This window comes from Microcaecilia unicolor, chromosome 1, assembly GCF_901765095.1.
Source record: "Microcaecilia unicolor chromosome 1, aMicUni1.1, whole genome shotgun sequence".
Classification (NCBI taxonomy): Eukaryota; Metazoa; Chordata; class Amphibia; order Gymnophiona; family Siphonopidae; genus Microcaecilia; species Microcaecilia unicolor.
The window spans coordinates 375,691,298-375,707,868 of NC_044031.1; the positions used below are offsets into that span (position 1 = coordinate 375,691,298).

At 43.6% G+C, this 16,571-nt stretch overlaps 1 protein-coding gene across 1 annotated transcript in view; it reads left to right on the forward strand.

Annotated features, from left to right (window-relative positions):
- Nucleotides 1-16,571, forward strand: part of TRIO (trio Rho guanine nucleotide exchange factor) — a 905,131-nt gene that overhangs the window by 869,363 nt on the left and 19,197 nt on the right. The window contains 2 exon segments of the mRNA XM_030209962.1: nucleotides 5,446-5,567; nucleotides 14,676-14,754. Coding sequence (XP_030065822.1) covers nucleotides 5,446-5,567; nucleotides 14,676-14,754 — 201 coding nt within the window.

A 16,571-nucleotide genomic window follows, 5' to 3' on the forward strand; every position in this document is an offset into this window, starting at 1 on the left:
AAAACAAACAAACAAAAACTGGGGCTAGGGATATAGGTTTGGTGGCAACACTAGCAGCCTCTGGGAGGGGATGGGGAGGGAATCGTGGTCATTGTTTAAGTCTGTTAGCTAAATTCAAGGCTCATGATTGCAGATTAAACACTTTCAGGCATAGAAGGCTTGTTCCATCTATGCCAGTAGTTCCACTGGAACAGAAAGAGGTTTCGTCAAACTTCATGGCTACTTGTATGATGTGATACATGTAGAAAGTTCACAGAATGCCTTATATTGGGAAGAGGTTATATATTGTATGTGAATGTGTGGATCCATAATTCTGGTGTGGCAGCCTGTTGGGAAGCCTTAGCTAACAATCTTTGACATTCTTAAAAATGTCTTATGGTATTTAATTTGTTGTTGTTCCTATAGTGCATTTAACTTGGTGACAGGCTTCCTTAACAGGTGTAGTGAGAGTAAAATGGAAAGAATATTTTCAGTTTGTAATAGGGGTACTTGCTGAGTCTTTGTGGTTGTGATCTATTTATTTAAAGTGCTTTGTCACCTGCCTACCTTTGAATTCTTTGCTTCGGTCTTCACCGAGGAAGATTTGGGTGAGATACCAGCGCTAGAAAGGGTATTTGAAGCTGATGAGTCAGAAAAACTGAATGAATTCTCTATAAACCTGGAAGATGTAATGAGGCAGTTCTACAAACTGAAGAGTAGCAAATCTCCTAGACTGGATAGTATTCATCCCAGAGTACTGATAGAATTGAAAAATGAACTTGTGGAGCTATTGTTAGTAATATGTAATTTATCCTTAAAATCGAGCATGGTACCTGGAGATTGGAGGGTGGCCAATGTAACCGAGTTTTCAAAAAGGTTCCAGAGGAGATCCGGGAAATTATAGACCGGTGAGTCTGACGTCGGTTCTGGGCAAAATGGTAGAGACTATTATAAAGAACAAAATTACAGAGCATATTCAAAAGCATGGATTAATGAGACAAAGTCAACATGGATTTAGTGAAGGGAGATCTTGCCTCACCAATCTACTACATTTGTTTGAAGGGGTGAACAAACATGTGGATTAAGGTGAGCCGGTTGATATTGTGTATCTGGATTTTCAGAAGGTGTTTGGCAAAGTACCTCATGAAAGACTCCAGAGGAAATTGGAGAGTCATGGGATAGGAGGTTGTGTCCTATTGTGGATTAAAAACTGGTTAAAAGATAGAAAATAGAGAGTAGGGTTAAATGTTCAGTATTCTCAGTGGAGAAGGGTAGTTAGTGGGGTTCCCCAGGGGTCTGTGCTGGGACCACTGCTTTTTAATATATTTATAAATGACCTAGAGATGGGTGTAACTAGTGAGGTAATTAAATTTGCTGAGGATTGTGAAAAATTACAAGAGGACCTTACAAGACTGGGAGACTGGGCGTCTAAATGGCAGATGACGTTTAATGTGAGCAAGTTCAAAGTGATGCATGTGGGAAAGAGGAACCCGAATTATAGCTACGTCATGCAAGGTTCCACGTTAGGAGTCACAGACCAAGAAAGGGATCTAGGTGTCGTCGTCGATGATACGTTGAAAACTTCTGCTCAGTTTCGTGCTGCGGCTTAGAAAGCAAATAGAATGTTAGGTATTATTAGGAAAGGAATGGAAAACAAAAATGAGGATGTTACAATGCCTTTGTATCGCTCCATGGTTTGACCGTACCTCGAATATTGTGTCCAATTGTGGTCATCGCATCTCAAAAAATATATAGTGGAATTAGAAAAGGTGCAGAGAAGGGCGATGAAAATGATAAAAGGGATTGGATGACTTCCCTATGAGGAAAGGCTAAAGCGGCTAGGGCTCTTTAGCTTGGAAAAAAGGCGGCTGAGGGGAGATATGATAGAGCTATAAAATAATGAGTGGAGTTGACCGGGTAGATGTGAAACATCTGTTTATGCTTTCCAAAAATACTAGGACTATGGGGCATGCGATGAAGCTACAAAGTAGTACATTTAAAACGAGTCAGAGAAAATTTTTCTTCACTCAACGTGTAATTAAACTCCGGAATTCGTTGCCAGAGAATGTGGTAAAGGCGGTTAGCTTAGCAGTTTTGAAAAGGTTTGGACGGCTTCCTAAAGGAAAAGCCATAGTCCATTATTAAACTGGACTTGGGGAAATCCACTATTTCTGGGATAAGCAGCATAAAATTTATTAAGTTTTTTTTTGGGGGGGGGGGGGGGATCTTGCCAGGTATTTGTGACCTGGATTGGCCACTGTTGGAAGCAGGATGCTGGGCTTGATGGACATTTGGTCTGTCCTAGTATGGCAATACTTATGTACCTTCAGTACTTCTGCCCTGAGCTTCCCTATACCTTTGTAAGCTTTTTTAACAGCCATTTCAGCTGACTGAACTGTGCCTGAGCCAGGCTCTTCTCTGATGAGCCTGTGAACTGTGTTGGCCCCACCCATGGTAATATCATCAGGCCTCATGGGTGAAGATTTGGGGTGGGTGCTGGAGGCATCTTGAGTCAGTGTGTCACATTCATGGAGGAGTGAAACAGAAGAGCTTGCTCCTTGGTGTGCAAGGTTGGGTTGGGTGATATGTGGCATATTTAACTTGGTTGCTGTTTGGTTTTGTAAGATGCTAATCAAGTTGAAGTTGTGCTGTGAGTTTGATTTGAATGTGTTGTCATTTAGGTAACTTTTTAGAGCAGGTTGTATGTGTTTGGGTTGTTGGTTTGGGCCACTATCAGGGGCATTTTCGAAAGAGAAGGGCGCCCATCTTCCGACACAAATTGGGAGATGGGCGTCCTTCTCTCAGGATCGCCCAAATCAGCATAATCGAAAGCCGATTTTGGGCGCCCTCAACTGCAGTCCGTCACAGGGACAACCAAAGTTCACGGGGGCGTGTCGGAGGCGTAGCGAAGGCGGGACTGGGGCGTGCTTAAGGAATGGGCGTCCTCTGCTGATAATGGAAAAAAGAAGGGCATCCCTGACGAGCATTTGGTCGACTTTACTTGGGCCATATTTTTTCATGACCAAGCCTCAGAAAGATGCCCAAACTGACCAGATGACCACCGGAGGGAATCGGGGATGACCTCACTCCCCCAGTGGTCACCAACCCCCTTCCACCCTAAAAAAAAAATTTAAGAAATATTTTTAACAGCCTCTATGCCAGCCTCAAATGTCATACCCAGCTCCATGACAGCAGTATGCAGGTCCGTGGAGCAGTTTTAGTGGGTGCAGTGTTCTTCAGGCAGGCGGATCCAGGCCCACCCCCACTACCTGTTACACTTGTGATAGTAAATGTGAGCCCTTCAAAACCCACCCGAAACCCACTGTACCCACATGTAGGTGCCCCCTTCACCCCTTAGGGCTATGGTAGTGGTGTACAGTTGTGGGGAGTGGGTTTTGGGGGGCTCAGCACCCAAGGTAAGGGAGCTATGCACCTGGGAGCAATTTCTGAAGTCCACTGCAGTGCCCCCTAGGGTGCCCGGTTGGTGTCCTGGCACGTGAGGGGGACCAGTGCATTACGAATGCTGGCTCCTCCCACGACCAGATGCCTTGGATTTGGTCGTTTTTGAGATGGGCGTCCTCGGTTTCCATTATGGCCAAAAACCGGGGACGACCATCTCAACATTTAGGTCAACCTAAATGTTGAGATTTGGGCGTCCCCGACTGTATTATCGAAACGAAAGATGGACGCCCATCTTGTTTCGATAATATGGGTTTCCCCACCCCTTCGCCGGGACGTCCTTAGAGATGGGCGCCCTTAGAGATGGTCATCCCTGTTCAATTATGCCCCTCTATATGTATTATTTTTGAGCACTCAAATCCAGAATATTCTGGTTATGGTGGGTTTCAACTTCAGTAATGCTAACCAGAATTTTAAAGTTAAACAGGGACATGTTAGGCTGCGAGTGTTTTAAGTTTATCCGTATATGTAATATGTTGTTGGGATAGGACAGTCTTTTACCCAGGCAAGTGAAATGTGTTCTCCTGAATGGCGAAGTCAGTGAATAATAAAACATAAAACTTACACACTTTACTTAAATGAGAAAGTTGATGTGGGGATTATGAATAAAACTTGTCAGCTGAGGGAGGATTGGTGCTTCTGAACTGTCATGATGTATATCAAATTTTTGGGAAATCTAGGGAGAGGGAGTAGCAGTGGTGGTGAGATTTTGATTGGTATCAGATTTTATGTGATTTTCCTGTTGGTTGTGAATGTTTGCCTTTACAGATTCATGCTAACCCTGTTACGGGTTTGATGGTGGTTTATTTTTCACCAGACCTCTCTGTAGAGGTGAGGTCATCATTGTTGGAGCTGATTACTTTAATATCTTTTAAGTTTGAATGTTTAGTTTTAGGCAATGATTTTAACCAATGCATTGATGATTTGTCTAATGCTTGTATTTGCCATTTTTTTTTACAAGATTGTATATTTTAGAGTTGACTGCTGAGCTAACAAACAGGAATGGCCACACCTTAGATCTCATCTTTGTTCAAGGGCTGTAAGGGATATTTTATTTGTAGTTTAGAACACAAGAGGCTTTGGGAAGTTCTATGGTCCAATCATATAGTATGGTCCATGTGATACAAGCACAGTCATGTACAGTACAGGATGAGATTCTCCATGCTCTGACTATAGGAAAGTGGGCCTTGTGGTTCTTTTTGATCCAGCAAATCATTTGATTTTGTTAAGTAGATTTCAAACTCCGGGTGATACAGGGGCTGCCTTGAATTGGGTGGCATCTTTTCTGCAAGATAGTTATTTCTCCCTAATGTTGAGAGTTGAGGTATCTGGTATTAGACCAGTGTATTGCAGGGTTTGACAAGGATCTTCTCTGCCTCCTGAACTCTTCATTAACTATTTGCAGCCTCTGGAGGGCTTGATACACTCATTTGGTTTGCAGGGATTTATCTGTGCGGATAACTCAGTCCCAGTGATACATAAATCTCACAGGGTTTGGGTGCTGTGGTGACAGCAATTTCTAGTTGGCTGCATGCGAAAACATTGACCCCTTGCTTATTTCACCTAAAAAAAAACATTTAATTTTATTATTATGGATTTACCAGGTATAGCTATGTCTTCCGAAGTGTGAAATATTGGGGTAAGATTTGATTTAGAATTTATATAGGAAGCTATGTGTTTTTGAAGGTGCACCTGATTGGATTGGGTATCTTTTCTGAATGGTAGTTAAAGCTTTTATTTCTGTCAGCTGGACTACTACAATGGACTTGTGTGGGCCTGCCAAAGAAACTTCTCAGAATACTGCAAATCTTATAGCTCATGCTAGCCACAGTATTCTGTAAGCATCCCAGGTGAACCCTATTTCCCCATTGGGAAAAGTGTTAATGAGGCACTAATGTTTTTGTTTTTAATGTTGTAGGGATTTGTTTATTAAAGGAAATTATGTGAATTGTTATTTACTTATTCTTTTGCTATCTGTACTGTTTTTCTGTTTTGGGTGTGTTTCAGTGATCTGGGAGAAGCAACCCTGAAAATCATTGGTGTCACCACAGATGACGATGGTACCTACACCTGTATAGCTGCAAATGACCTGGGTTCAGTGTCGTCATCTGCCAGTCTAAGAGTTCTAGGTCAGTTTCTTTCATTATCTTTTCAGGCGCATTTCCTCAAAATCAGTAATTGACATGCAGAAAATTGTCCTTTTGCTCTCCTTCCCAAACAAAAATGTAGTAAAATATATGTAATCTCCATCAAATTTTCACATTGTTTTGTAATGGCAGCATATTATACTGTGAAGTTAAAATGAACCATGTCATGGTTCAGTAGCTCAGACTGCAACAGAGGAGACTTTAGCTCAAGTTCAGCATGCCTTGGAAGCAAGGCACATATTCCTAGGAAGGAAAGGTATATGGTAGCTGCTACTATGGTATCTCCCAGCTTGATTAAAGCAGCACTGAAGAATAATCTCACAGAGGGGGGACGTTCTTCAGTACTCCTGGGATTGGTAGCATGGAATGTTGCCATTATCTGCCAGGTATCTGTGACCTGTCTTGGCCACTGTTGGAAGCTAGATACTGGACTAGATGGACCATTGGTCTGGCCCAGTATGGCTATTCTTATGTTCTTATGTACATGCTGTCTTGGGTGGGTGCACACATAAAGGAGGAAAAAGCTCATGAGTGGGGGAGGAAGATAGATAGAGATCAAACATATAAATTGCGAGTGACCGTACTCACCCGCAAATGCGCAGTAGAGACTGAACGTTCAAGGAGCAACACTCCAAACCCCGCCTCCACCAGCAGCTCCTGTTCCTGTACCAAACGTAATGCAGCCAATAGGGAGGGGAGGGGCGTGGAAATCGGAGGAGGACGTAATGCAGCCAATAGGGAGGGAAGGAGGGGGCGTGGAAACCGAGGAGGACGTAATGCAGCCAATAGGGAGGGGAGGGGGCGTGGAAATTGAAGGAGGACGTAATGCAGCCAATAGGGAGGGAAGGAGGGGGCGTGGACATCGGTGGGGGAGGGAGGGAGGATGGAGAAGAGAACCACCATTGTACAAGGGCACAGCAGGAACGACGAAGTGGCCGAGGCAACAAAAAAACCCGCAGCAGAAACCAAGCAGGGATCAAAAAACGTTCTAGGGCCAACAGAAAAAGGTAAACAGGTGCATTCACTCGCAGCACACACACACACAAGTCCTGCTTTGCAGCATGAAGCAAAGACATAGCTGTCCCGCCCCTTTGGCTCACTGAACAGCACAAGTCAGCAGAAGGGGCGGAACAACAACAACAACATGTATGCGGGGAGGGGAGAAGGGAGACCGGCACACGACTGAAAAACGAGCCTGCCTTTCAAACTGCTCTAACAACTGCCTAAAAGGAGACACTGAACCTCCACTGACACACAGCTCCAACAACTGACTACAAGGAGACACTGAACCTCCACTGACACACAGCTCCAACAACTGACTACAAGGAGACACTGAACCTCCACTGACACACAGCTCCAACAACTGACTACAAGGAGACACTGAACCTCCACTGACACACAGCTCCAACAACTGACTACAAGGAGACACTGAACCTCCACTGACACACAGCTCCAACAACTGACTACAAGGAGACACTGAACCTCCACTGACACACAGCTCCAACAACTGACTACCAGGAGACACTGAACCTCCACTGACACACAGCTCCAACAACTGACTACCAGGAGACACTGAACCTCCACTGACACACAGCTCCAACAACTGACTACAAGGAGACACTGAACCTCCACTGACACACAGCTCCAACAACTGACTACAAGGAGACACTGAACCTCCACTGACACACAGCTCCAACAACTGACTACAAGGAGACACTGAACCTCCACTGACACACAGCTCCAACAACTGACTACAAGGAGACACTGAACCTCCACTGACACACAGCTCCAACAACTGACTACAAGGTGACACTGAACCTCCATTGAGACAGGGAGTACTAACAGCTCACAAGCACTCTCACTCACTCACACACAGAGACACACGCACACACACTAGCTGCTCACTCTCACACTCAGTCTCTTTTCCACAGAAACACACTTCATTTCTCACTCACTCTCACACACAGACCCACACACAATATTCTAAGAAGGGGAGGGGGACAACAACAAAAAATCCTGATTTGCAGCTTATAACAAATGGATATACAGAGCCACTGACCACCACCACTGTGAGAGCTCACTCTCACGCTGTCTGTCTCTTTATCAGAGAGAAACACTTTCTTTCTCAGTCACTCTCTGACCCAAACACACATGCACCCAATCAAACATATAAACGGCAAGTGACCAACTCACCTGCAAATGCGCAGTAGAGTCACTCAGAACACTAAGAGTGTAGAAGTCCAAGCCCCGCCTCCACCAGCAGTACAGCCCAATATGGAGGAGGGCTTGGACATGGGCGTGGAAATCGGAGGAGGAGGGAGCAGGGAGGGAAGGAGGGGGCGGAACTGAGGGAAACACGCTGGGGGGGGAGGGCAGGGGAGAGAGCAGGGTTGGTGGACCCGGGGGGGGGGGGGGGGGGGCATAGGAAAACAAAAAACTAGCCCGTTGTTACGGGCTTAACAGCTAGTAAAGTTATATTGTGGCAGTGGATTGGAAATTGAGCCACCTAAAAGTATACATTTAGTGGTACCCATAATAGGAATATTTTTAAAAGAAGGGCATTGGGGTCTATATTTTTACGCACATAATTTGATGCCTTGAATTATTTTACTTTAACACCTGTTGGGGTGGTGGTTGAGATTTCTCATTGCTTTCTGAGAATAAATGTGAAGGCTTCTTTTAGTCTAAATGTTTCACACTACAATGACTACCAATTGAGCTTTAATGTAGTGTTAGAGCTCAGAAACTCAAACAGTCCTGTTGCAGTAGTCTAATTTTGGTGTGCAGCATGAGAGGAGATTTAAAACAATTTTTAATGGCTGTCAAAGGCATTCCTCATCAATTCTAGACCACTCCTGACAAGTGGCTGTATGCCCTCCTACAAGCAGACACTGAGTAATGTCATTTTATTAGATGATGTGCAGCACTGAGCCCATCAAAATGTGTTGTTACAGCTTCTCCTTTGACAACAGACCAAAAAAAAAAAGTCTAAAGACACAGTTTGAGGCACTACCATGTTTGAGCCTTTTTGAATCACACTGTTGTCACTCCGGCTCAAGAGGTTCATCCAGCAGTGTGCCATGATGGAGCAAGAACTTGGCTGGGCTCCATTGGATAGTTCTTCCTATTGGTAGTTATGGTGGCTCCTGCTGAGAAGGTGTACCTCTGCAGCACTTGTTGCACAGCACCTTGCTTCCCCAGTATTGGGCCTTTGCCACATCTGTTCTCAATCAACATTGGGGGATGCAGCAGTACAAGGGACTCTTGGTTCTTCACAGAAGACCCGATCGCCCTCTGAGGAGTCAGCAAATGCTGCTGAGTCAGCTCAGAGAAGCTCTGAGGCGCACATAATGATGAGAAACGCTGCCATTTTAGATGCGCTCGCAGCAGCATTGACTTCTTCAGATGAGCCCCTAGTTTTAACTAAGTGCGATTCAGGGAGGGGGGGGGCTCGCATTTTTCACTGGAGTTTGTGCTACTTTTGCATCGGGCTTTCTGCCTTAAAGGTCTGCCTATGCATGCTTCATTGGACCCTTCAGGAGATTAGAAGGCTGTCAGGCCCTCAGGGCCAAGAAACAGCAAATGAAATGAATTAATGGTAACAATTACCTAAGGTGGGTATGGAGGTTCTCTTAAAGAGGTTGTTTGAGGTGTCTGCTCTGATCTTACAGGCAGCCATTTGTGGAGGTATGTTGCCAGAGCTTGTTTTTGGTAGACAAAGGAAAAAATAATCAGCAGAAAAAGGCGAAGAGAAGCTATTGGCAGTGTCAAGTTTGTTGTCTGGTTGTTTCCTTCCCCTTTTGGGTTATTGGGGGAGTCTGTTCTCCATCATTCGTGTTTTGTCAATAGAAATACTGGTGAGTTCAGCGCTGCATACTGCCTGATAAAGCGACATCACTCAGTAGTTCTCAGTCTCCCCCCTGCCGGTAGGAGTGTATATACCTGCTTGTCAGGAATGGTCTGGAGAGATTTAAGGAAAGAAAATTAGCAAGCAAGTCAGATTTTCTCCTTCTACCAAATACAAGAAGATACTAGTTCATATACACAGATGATATGGCCCAACAGAGCCCAAAGATGGTACAGTGTTAACAAAGCTTACAGCTCTGTTAAGTGTATGCATCAGTTGTCACATAGGACCCCTTTGGTTCTTGTTTTTTGTAGAGATTTGTAAGTACAAAAAAGTACCTCTTAACAAATAATTTTCACATAAGGACCACCTTATATGTGGTGGTCTTTCCGTTATGAAAACCCTAACTATTTTTTTCAGTAGTTTTAAGGTTTTCTTCATTTTTGTATGGCTGTGGTCTGCACCAGTACCAGTTCATCAAACAGCATCAGTAAAAATTGTTATCATTAATTCATTTCTCTTTGACCATTTTTACTATCAGTGTCCAGAAAGTGAAGGCGGCCAGTGGCTTAAAGTACACCTAAAGCAGTAGCAGAATGTCAAGATAGTCATCCACAAGTATGCTTGCCTTGTCTAGGACCTGGGTATTATATTCCTAACTTTTAGCTAGGGGTATTTGAGGCTGGCAAGAGCATTTTGAGAGGCTCTTTAGGCCCCCTCAGTTCAACCAAAGAGGCATCAATGGCATCAACCTCCATAAGCCCTGAAGCTGCACCAAACACTAGCGATATTGACATTCAACCCAAGTAAAGATTATCAAGACAAGGTATCACCTAAGTCAGTGTTTCCCAAGTTGATCCTGGAGAACCCCCATGCCAGTCAGACTTTCAGGATATCCATAGTGAATGAATATACGTGAAAGAAGTTTGCATACAATGGAGGCAGTATATGCAAATCATGCATATTGTTATAGATATCCTGAAAACCTGTCTGGCAAGAGGATATGCCAGTACCGACTTGGGAAACACTTAGCTAAGTACAGGATTTCATTCCATCAACATTGGCATCAAAGGAGACTGATGTGGATGATCAGGTGAAGGCGAAGGACCACCATTTGTTATCACTGGTGCAAGATTTCAGGAGAGGACAGATCTCTTGGCAGCAGCCCGTTCTAAGCTTTCCTGCAGAGAGCACTGCTTAATTGTTGTGGATATCCTGAAAACCTGACTGGCAAGAGGATATGCCAAGATCAGAACCACCAATACACCTCATGTGACCCAGGAAGATATTGTCTCTTCTCCTGCGCCCCTTTAGAATCGGCAAGCTTGTGTTGCCTTGGAGCAACCACTTGGTGCCCCTGCAGTCCAAAATCAGACTTGCAAGGGTGAGGGAAAGGCCAAGCTAGACAAGCTTTGGCAGATAAAAAAAAATGTAATCTGGACAGGTGCAAAATGAGGCACCTAGAGAAGAGTAACCCAGATTATAGCTACATGATGCTAGATTCCACATTAAATCATCATCCAGGAAAAAGTTACATAGTAATATAGTAGAGGACAGATAAAGACATGAATAGTCCATTCAGTTTGCCCAACATTCACACTCTCATAGGAACATAAGTATTGCCATACTGGGACAGACCGAAGGTCCATCAAGCCCAACATCCCGTTCCCAGCAGTGGGCAATCCAGGTCACAACAAGATCTCAAAACTATTATCAATTAATGGTTAAACCAACAATGCATGTGGTATAAAATAACTTGATCCTAAAAAAATAAATAAAAGATCTAAGGGTCATTATGGACAACGTGTTGAAATGTTCTGGGTTTTTTTTTTGTTTTTTTTTGTTACATTTGTACCCCGCACTTTCCCACTCATGGCAGGCTCAATGCAGCTTACATGGGGCAATGGAGGGTTAAGTGACTTGCCCAGAGTCACAAGGAGCTGCCTGTGCCTGAAGTGGGAATCAAACTCAGTTCCTCAGGACCAACGTCCACCACCTTAACCACTAGGCCACTCCTCTCACTCTGCCACTGTGCAATGGCAGCCAAAAAAGGCAAATGTTAGGAATTGTTATCAAAGAAATAACAATAAAATAAACGATATTATAATGCTTCTGTATCGCTCCATGCTGCAAGTGCACCTTGAGTATTGCAATGTATCTGTCGGAGAGAGATGAATCAACTACAAATGATACAGAATGTAGTGGAAATTACTTTTCCACTCTGCAAAATATGATCATGTGACTCCATTGTTGAAAGTCAGACATTGGCTTCCAGTAGACCAATGTATAACATACAAAGTGTTACTTTTGGTGTTTAAGACCCTTCATACAGTATCTCCACCCCCCCCCCACCTCCGTTTTTTATTTCCATATTTGCAGCCCTACATCCCCTGTTCCAGTCCATAGTCTTTATTGACTGTTCCCTCATTTTGAGTAATGCCATCCCAGACACTTCAAAGGATGATAAATAATTGTGGTGGGACCTACTCTTTGGAATGCTTTGCCCCATACTTCTGCATAAAGAGTCTTTTTTTTCTTCATTGAAGGTGTTATTAAAAACATATCCATTTCAGTCAGCTTTTAGTAGCTGAATGTATTTGTCAATTTGCTAATCTGCTGGAATGCTTTAATCCCATGATCCTATGCAGCGTATTCCATAATGATACGCATATCTTAGTTAACAAGCTAATCGGTGCTGATAATTGGATGTTAAGCAATTAGCACTAATTGGTATTAGAATTTACACACACTACTTGCTAAACGTATTCTGTAACGTCGGGCGCGTAAATTCTAAGTTGCATAGTTGAAAAGTGGGCATGGTTGTAGGAGTGGAATGGGCGGGTCATGGGCGTTTCTAAAATCTATGTTCCCTGTTAAATACACCCACTCCGCTCCTAATTTAGGCGTCTGAATTTGCACCAGGTTTTAGTTGGCGTAATTGACTGCGACTAAATTTTGTTACAAGGAGCAACACGGCATATTCTATAATGTACGCCTAAATTAAAGCATACTTCATAGAATACGCTTAGATTTCCGCACGGAAATCTAGCCCTTAAAGCAAAAAGATAAGACTGACTTTTCTGCAGTCCAGTTTATCTTCTAAACTTAGGAAGTTAAGTGCTGAATATTGGCACTTAATCACATAAGTGCTGACTCCACCCCGGACTGCCTACAAAATAGCCGGCTTTGAGTTTAGCACTCTGTGGTGATATTCAACGGTAGTAACTGATTAAGTACTGCGGAATATCAGCAAATAGTCACCAAACAAGTGATTTAACCAGCCAGAAGTTATTTCTAGCCAGTTAAATTACAGCACAGAAGCAAAACAGTTAAACACAAAGGGGTTTCCTTTATCTTCCCCCCTCAGAATATTCTTGAACTAAGCCCTCTTGAGGCTCCCTAGTACTTGGCTTCAGTACAGTTTGTAAAGACACAGGCCCTTCCTGCTCTCCCCCTGGCCTCAGGCTCCTGAGCAGGACTCCAGCTGGTCTTTTCCCAGTCATTTGCAAGCACCCACCTCTATATCTGGGGCTCCTGCCTTAATCGGGGTGACTGTTTGGGCATTCCTTCCTACGGCTGGAAATCCTCCCCTGTCCGGTCCAGTGTGCCCCGGTCACCCCTCTGATCCACGGGCCGTGACCCCTTGCACTCTCCTGGAACTTCACTTAGGATTCTCCAGCCTTCACATATATGCAAATGAGACAGTCATCAAAATGCAAATTCAATTTATTAGACTATCTCCAGTCTTGTGGAAACCCCTTCTTTCCAGCCGTTATTCACTTATCACAAGTTCTCTCACTGAGTCATCTACTGTGGGGAACCTGGGTCTCAGGGTCTAACAGCCTCCACCCCTGGATAGGACACTCTTCACTCTCCACAACTTTATCGTCCTATCCTCCACCCCACGGCTGTTAGTTGCTTTCAACTCACACAATACATCCTGTCATACATCCTGGCCACTGCCAGGTAAGTACCTCTTGGGGATTGTGAGGGAACCTTCTCCTAACCCTTCCAGGAGCTCTCCTCCAGCATGTTTCGTCCTTCACTTTCTCCTTCTGGTACTCCTCAGGCTCTGGTCATTGCAGATCCCCCCCCCCCCCCCCCCCCATCCTCTCTCTTTAGCTCCCCAGGAAGTACTGCTTATATAGGCCTGCTCCTAGCCCACCACACACCCTTCCTGGGCCCCCCCCCCCCCCTTCCTAATACTGGAAGAATCCAGCACCTTCTGGGTGTCCTTCTCTCCACAGGCCTTAGTTTGGAGCTCCCTCTGCTGACCCCTTCAGGACACTACCCTGATGTCCCCAATTGGAGCTCCCTCTAGGGACCATAACATGACATTTTTCCTATTACTGGGAGGAGAGCGCCATCTAGCGGCCTCCTCAGGGTAGGGCAGTCCCTGTGTTTATCACAATATTCATGACAGATATTCACATACACTGCCTCCACTGCATGTAGATCTCTCTCATGAGTATGCATTGCAGATATCCTGAAAACCTGACTGGCTGGGGTGGCTCCAGGAGCAAGTTTGGGAACCACTGTGCTAGGCTACTTCTCCACTGCCATTTGGCCTAGCTTCAGCAATATTCACAAAATGTCTAGCAATGATTGACGGGGTACATACGTTTCCAATCTATATAAACAATTGGTTTGGTCAAGAGCACATCGTAGGACGGTCCATAGGATCAATGAACATTGCCTTATAGGTGTTGCAGTCACCGGGGTCTGTCCCATTTGAGCCCATCATCTCAATTTGAAATTAATAGGAGCTCTGCTAGTTGCAACTCAAGCTCAGAATCTGTTTGTATCCAAAACTTATTGTCAAGCAGGTTTAAAGGATGGAATTCAGTATCTATGTTTAAAAAAAAAGGCTTTGGACAAGTTCCTGGAGGACAAGTCCATAGATGGACATAGGGGGAGCCACTACTTGCACCGGGATTGGTAGCATGGAATGTTGCTACTAATTGGGTTTCTGCCAGGTACTTGTGACCTGGATTGGCCAGTGCTGGAAGCAGGATACTGGGCTAGATGGATCATTGGTCTGACCCAGTATGGCTATTCTTATGTTCTTATATTTCATTGTAGATCAGCTATTTGTATTAACTGTTGTTCATCTGTTTTTATCCTAACTCGTTATCAAAATGTGCCTTACATTTTTTTGAAGTATATTTTCAAAGCCTGTGATGGACCATTATAGTGCTGTTTTTTGGACATAGTATAAATCTTTTTTTTTTTTTTGGCTGCAGGTCTTGGGAATGATGGAATCAGAATAATATGGAAGGACAATTTTGAATCTCTGTACAGTGAGGTGGCTGAGCTTGGCAGGTATTATTTATCTCATGCCTATTGTCTAAGAATATGTTGCAGGCACAAATATTTCAGTTCATTTTTTGATATTTTTTAGAAAGTTTCTTGATTTTTAGATAATTTTTTTCAGGGTACATTTCACACATTTGGTTTAACGCAGAACTTATTGCTTGCCAATTGTATGCTTGCAATTTTTTTTCCACCAAATTTTTTAAAATTCAATCAATTCCCCTGATATTCAGCCAGCAGCAGGCAGCATGGTTAGCTATCTGCGCTGATCCTGGATATTCAGTGCTGGGCCTTAACCGGTGACCAGTATTGAATGTCTGGTTTCACTTTTGTCCACGGCATCTTAACCAGTTATGCCAATATTCAGTGCTAACCGATAAGTACTTAGTGGTTAAAGATAGGCCTGCTATTTATGTGGTATCAACCGCTAAACTTAGCTGGTTAGCACTGAATATTTGCACTTAATCGCTTAAGTCGCTCGACATAGCCAGTTAGTGGCTTGCCACTAAGTGCTAATATTCAGCAGAGATAACCGGTTATCATGCACTGAATATTAGCAGTTAGCTAAGTGCTATTTAACCAGCCAGGAGCCATTTCTGGCTCTAAAGTGGCACTGAATATCGGGGCCAGTATCTCTGCGCATACTAAAGACCGTAGTACAAATGCACTTTAACAATGTGTTCTTCCTTTGTGTCCAGAACATTGCATAAAATAACAAAGGGGATGGAATGTCTCCCCTATGGGGAAAGGCTAAAGAGGTTAGGGCTCTTCAGTTTAGAGAAGAGACAGCTGAAGGGAGATATGATAAAGATCTATAAAATGAGCAGACGTAAATCTCTTGTTGTACTCTTTCCAGAAATACAAGGACTAGGGGGCACACAGAGAAAGTGTTTCTTCAATCAGTGTATAATTAAGCTCTGGAATTCATTGCCAGAGAATATGGTAAAAGCCATTAGTATAGCAGGGTTTTAAAATGTTTTGGACAAGTTCCTTGAAGTTCCGTTAAGGTGGACTTGAGGAAAATCCACTGCTTATTTCTGGGATAAGCAGCATGGAATCTATACAATAACATTTGAACCCCCATACCCCACCCTAGGTTTTTACAACACATCTACCTTCTTTGTCATCTTCAGATATCACCAGTAAGTCATCGTATGTAACCCCCTACCCAGCATTGGTCTAGTATACTCCATAAAACATACCTAGGTGTCTTCAAATTGCTGTCGCTTGTTAGTACTCAAAGTTCTTAGCTGATTCATTTCATGTAAGCATTGAGCAGCTGTGACCTCCAATCTAAAGAATTTATCCTCAATTCCTCTGCACTTTAAATAGAGCCACTCTTTTATTTCTTTAGGAATCATCTTTTTAGTCAATATGCTCCAGAAATCAAACACCTGTTTTGAATAGTTCTGTATTACCAGACAATTCCATCAAATTTGTTCGAAGGTTCGCTTTGACCCACAACTCCTCCAGCCACAATTGTCACATCTTTTAAAGACTCTGAAGTATAATACCATCACATCTATTTATATCAATTTTCTATCACCTGGCTTCTAATTGTTAGCTTAACTGTTCTGTCGGATATCACCTTCCATTCTCTATCCCCCAATATCCTCATTAAGCACTTTTCCTAATCATATGTGTACTCAAGGTATTTATTACCTCTTAAATTAAATGTCGTGTATAGTCTTGAGATCAGTCCCTCCCTCCTTCCTTGTACCATTGAGCAGGGCCGCAAATGATCTCTCTCCCTTCATAGCCTTTTGGATCTCAGTGCTAGTGAGATACTGTTTGAGATGTAAATAGGGAAAATAAACTCTGGGTAA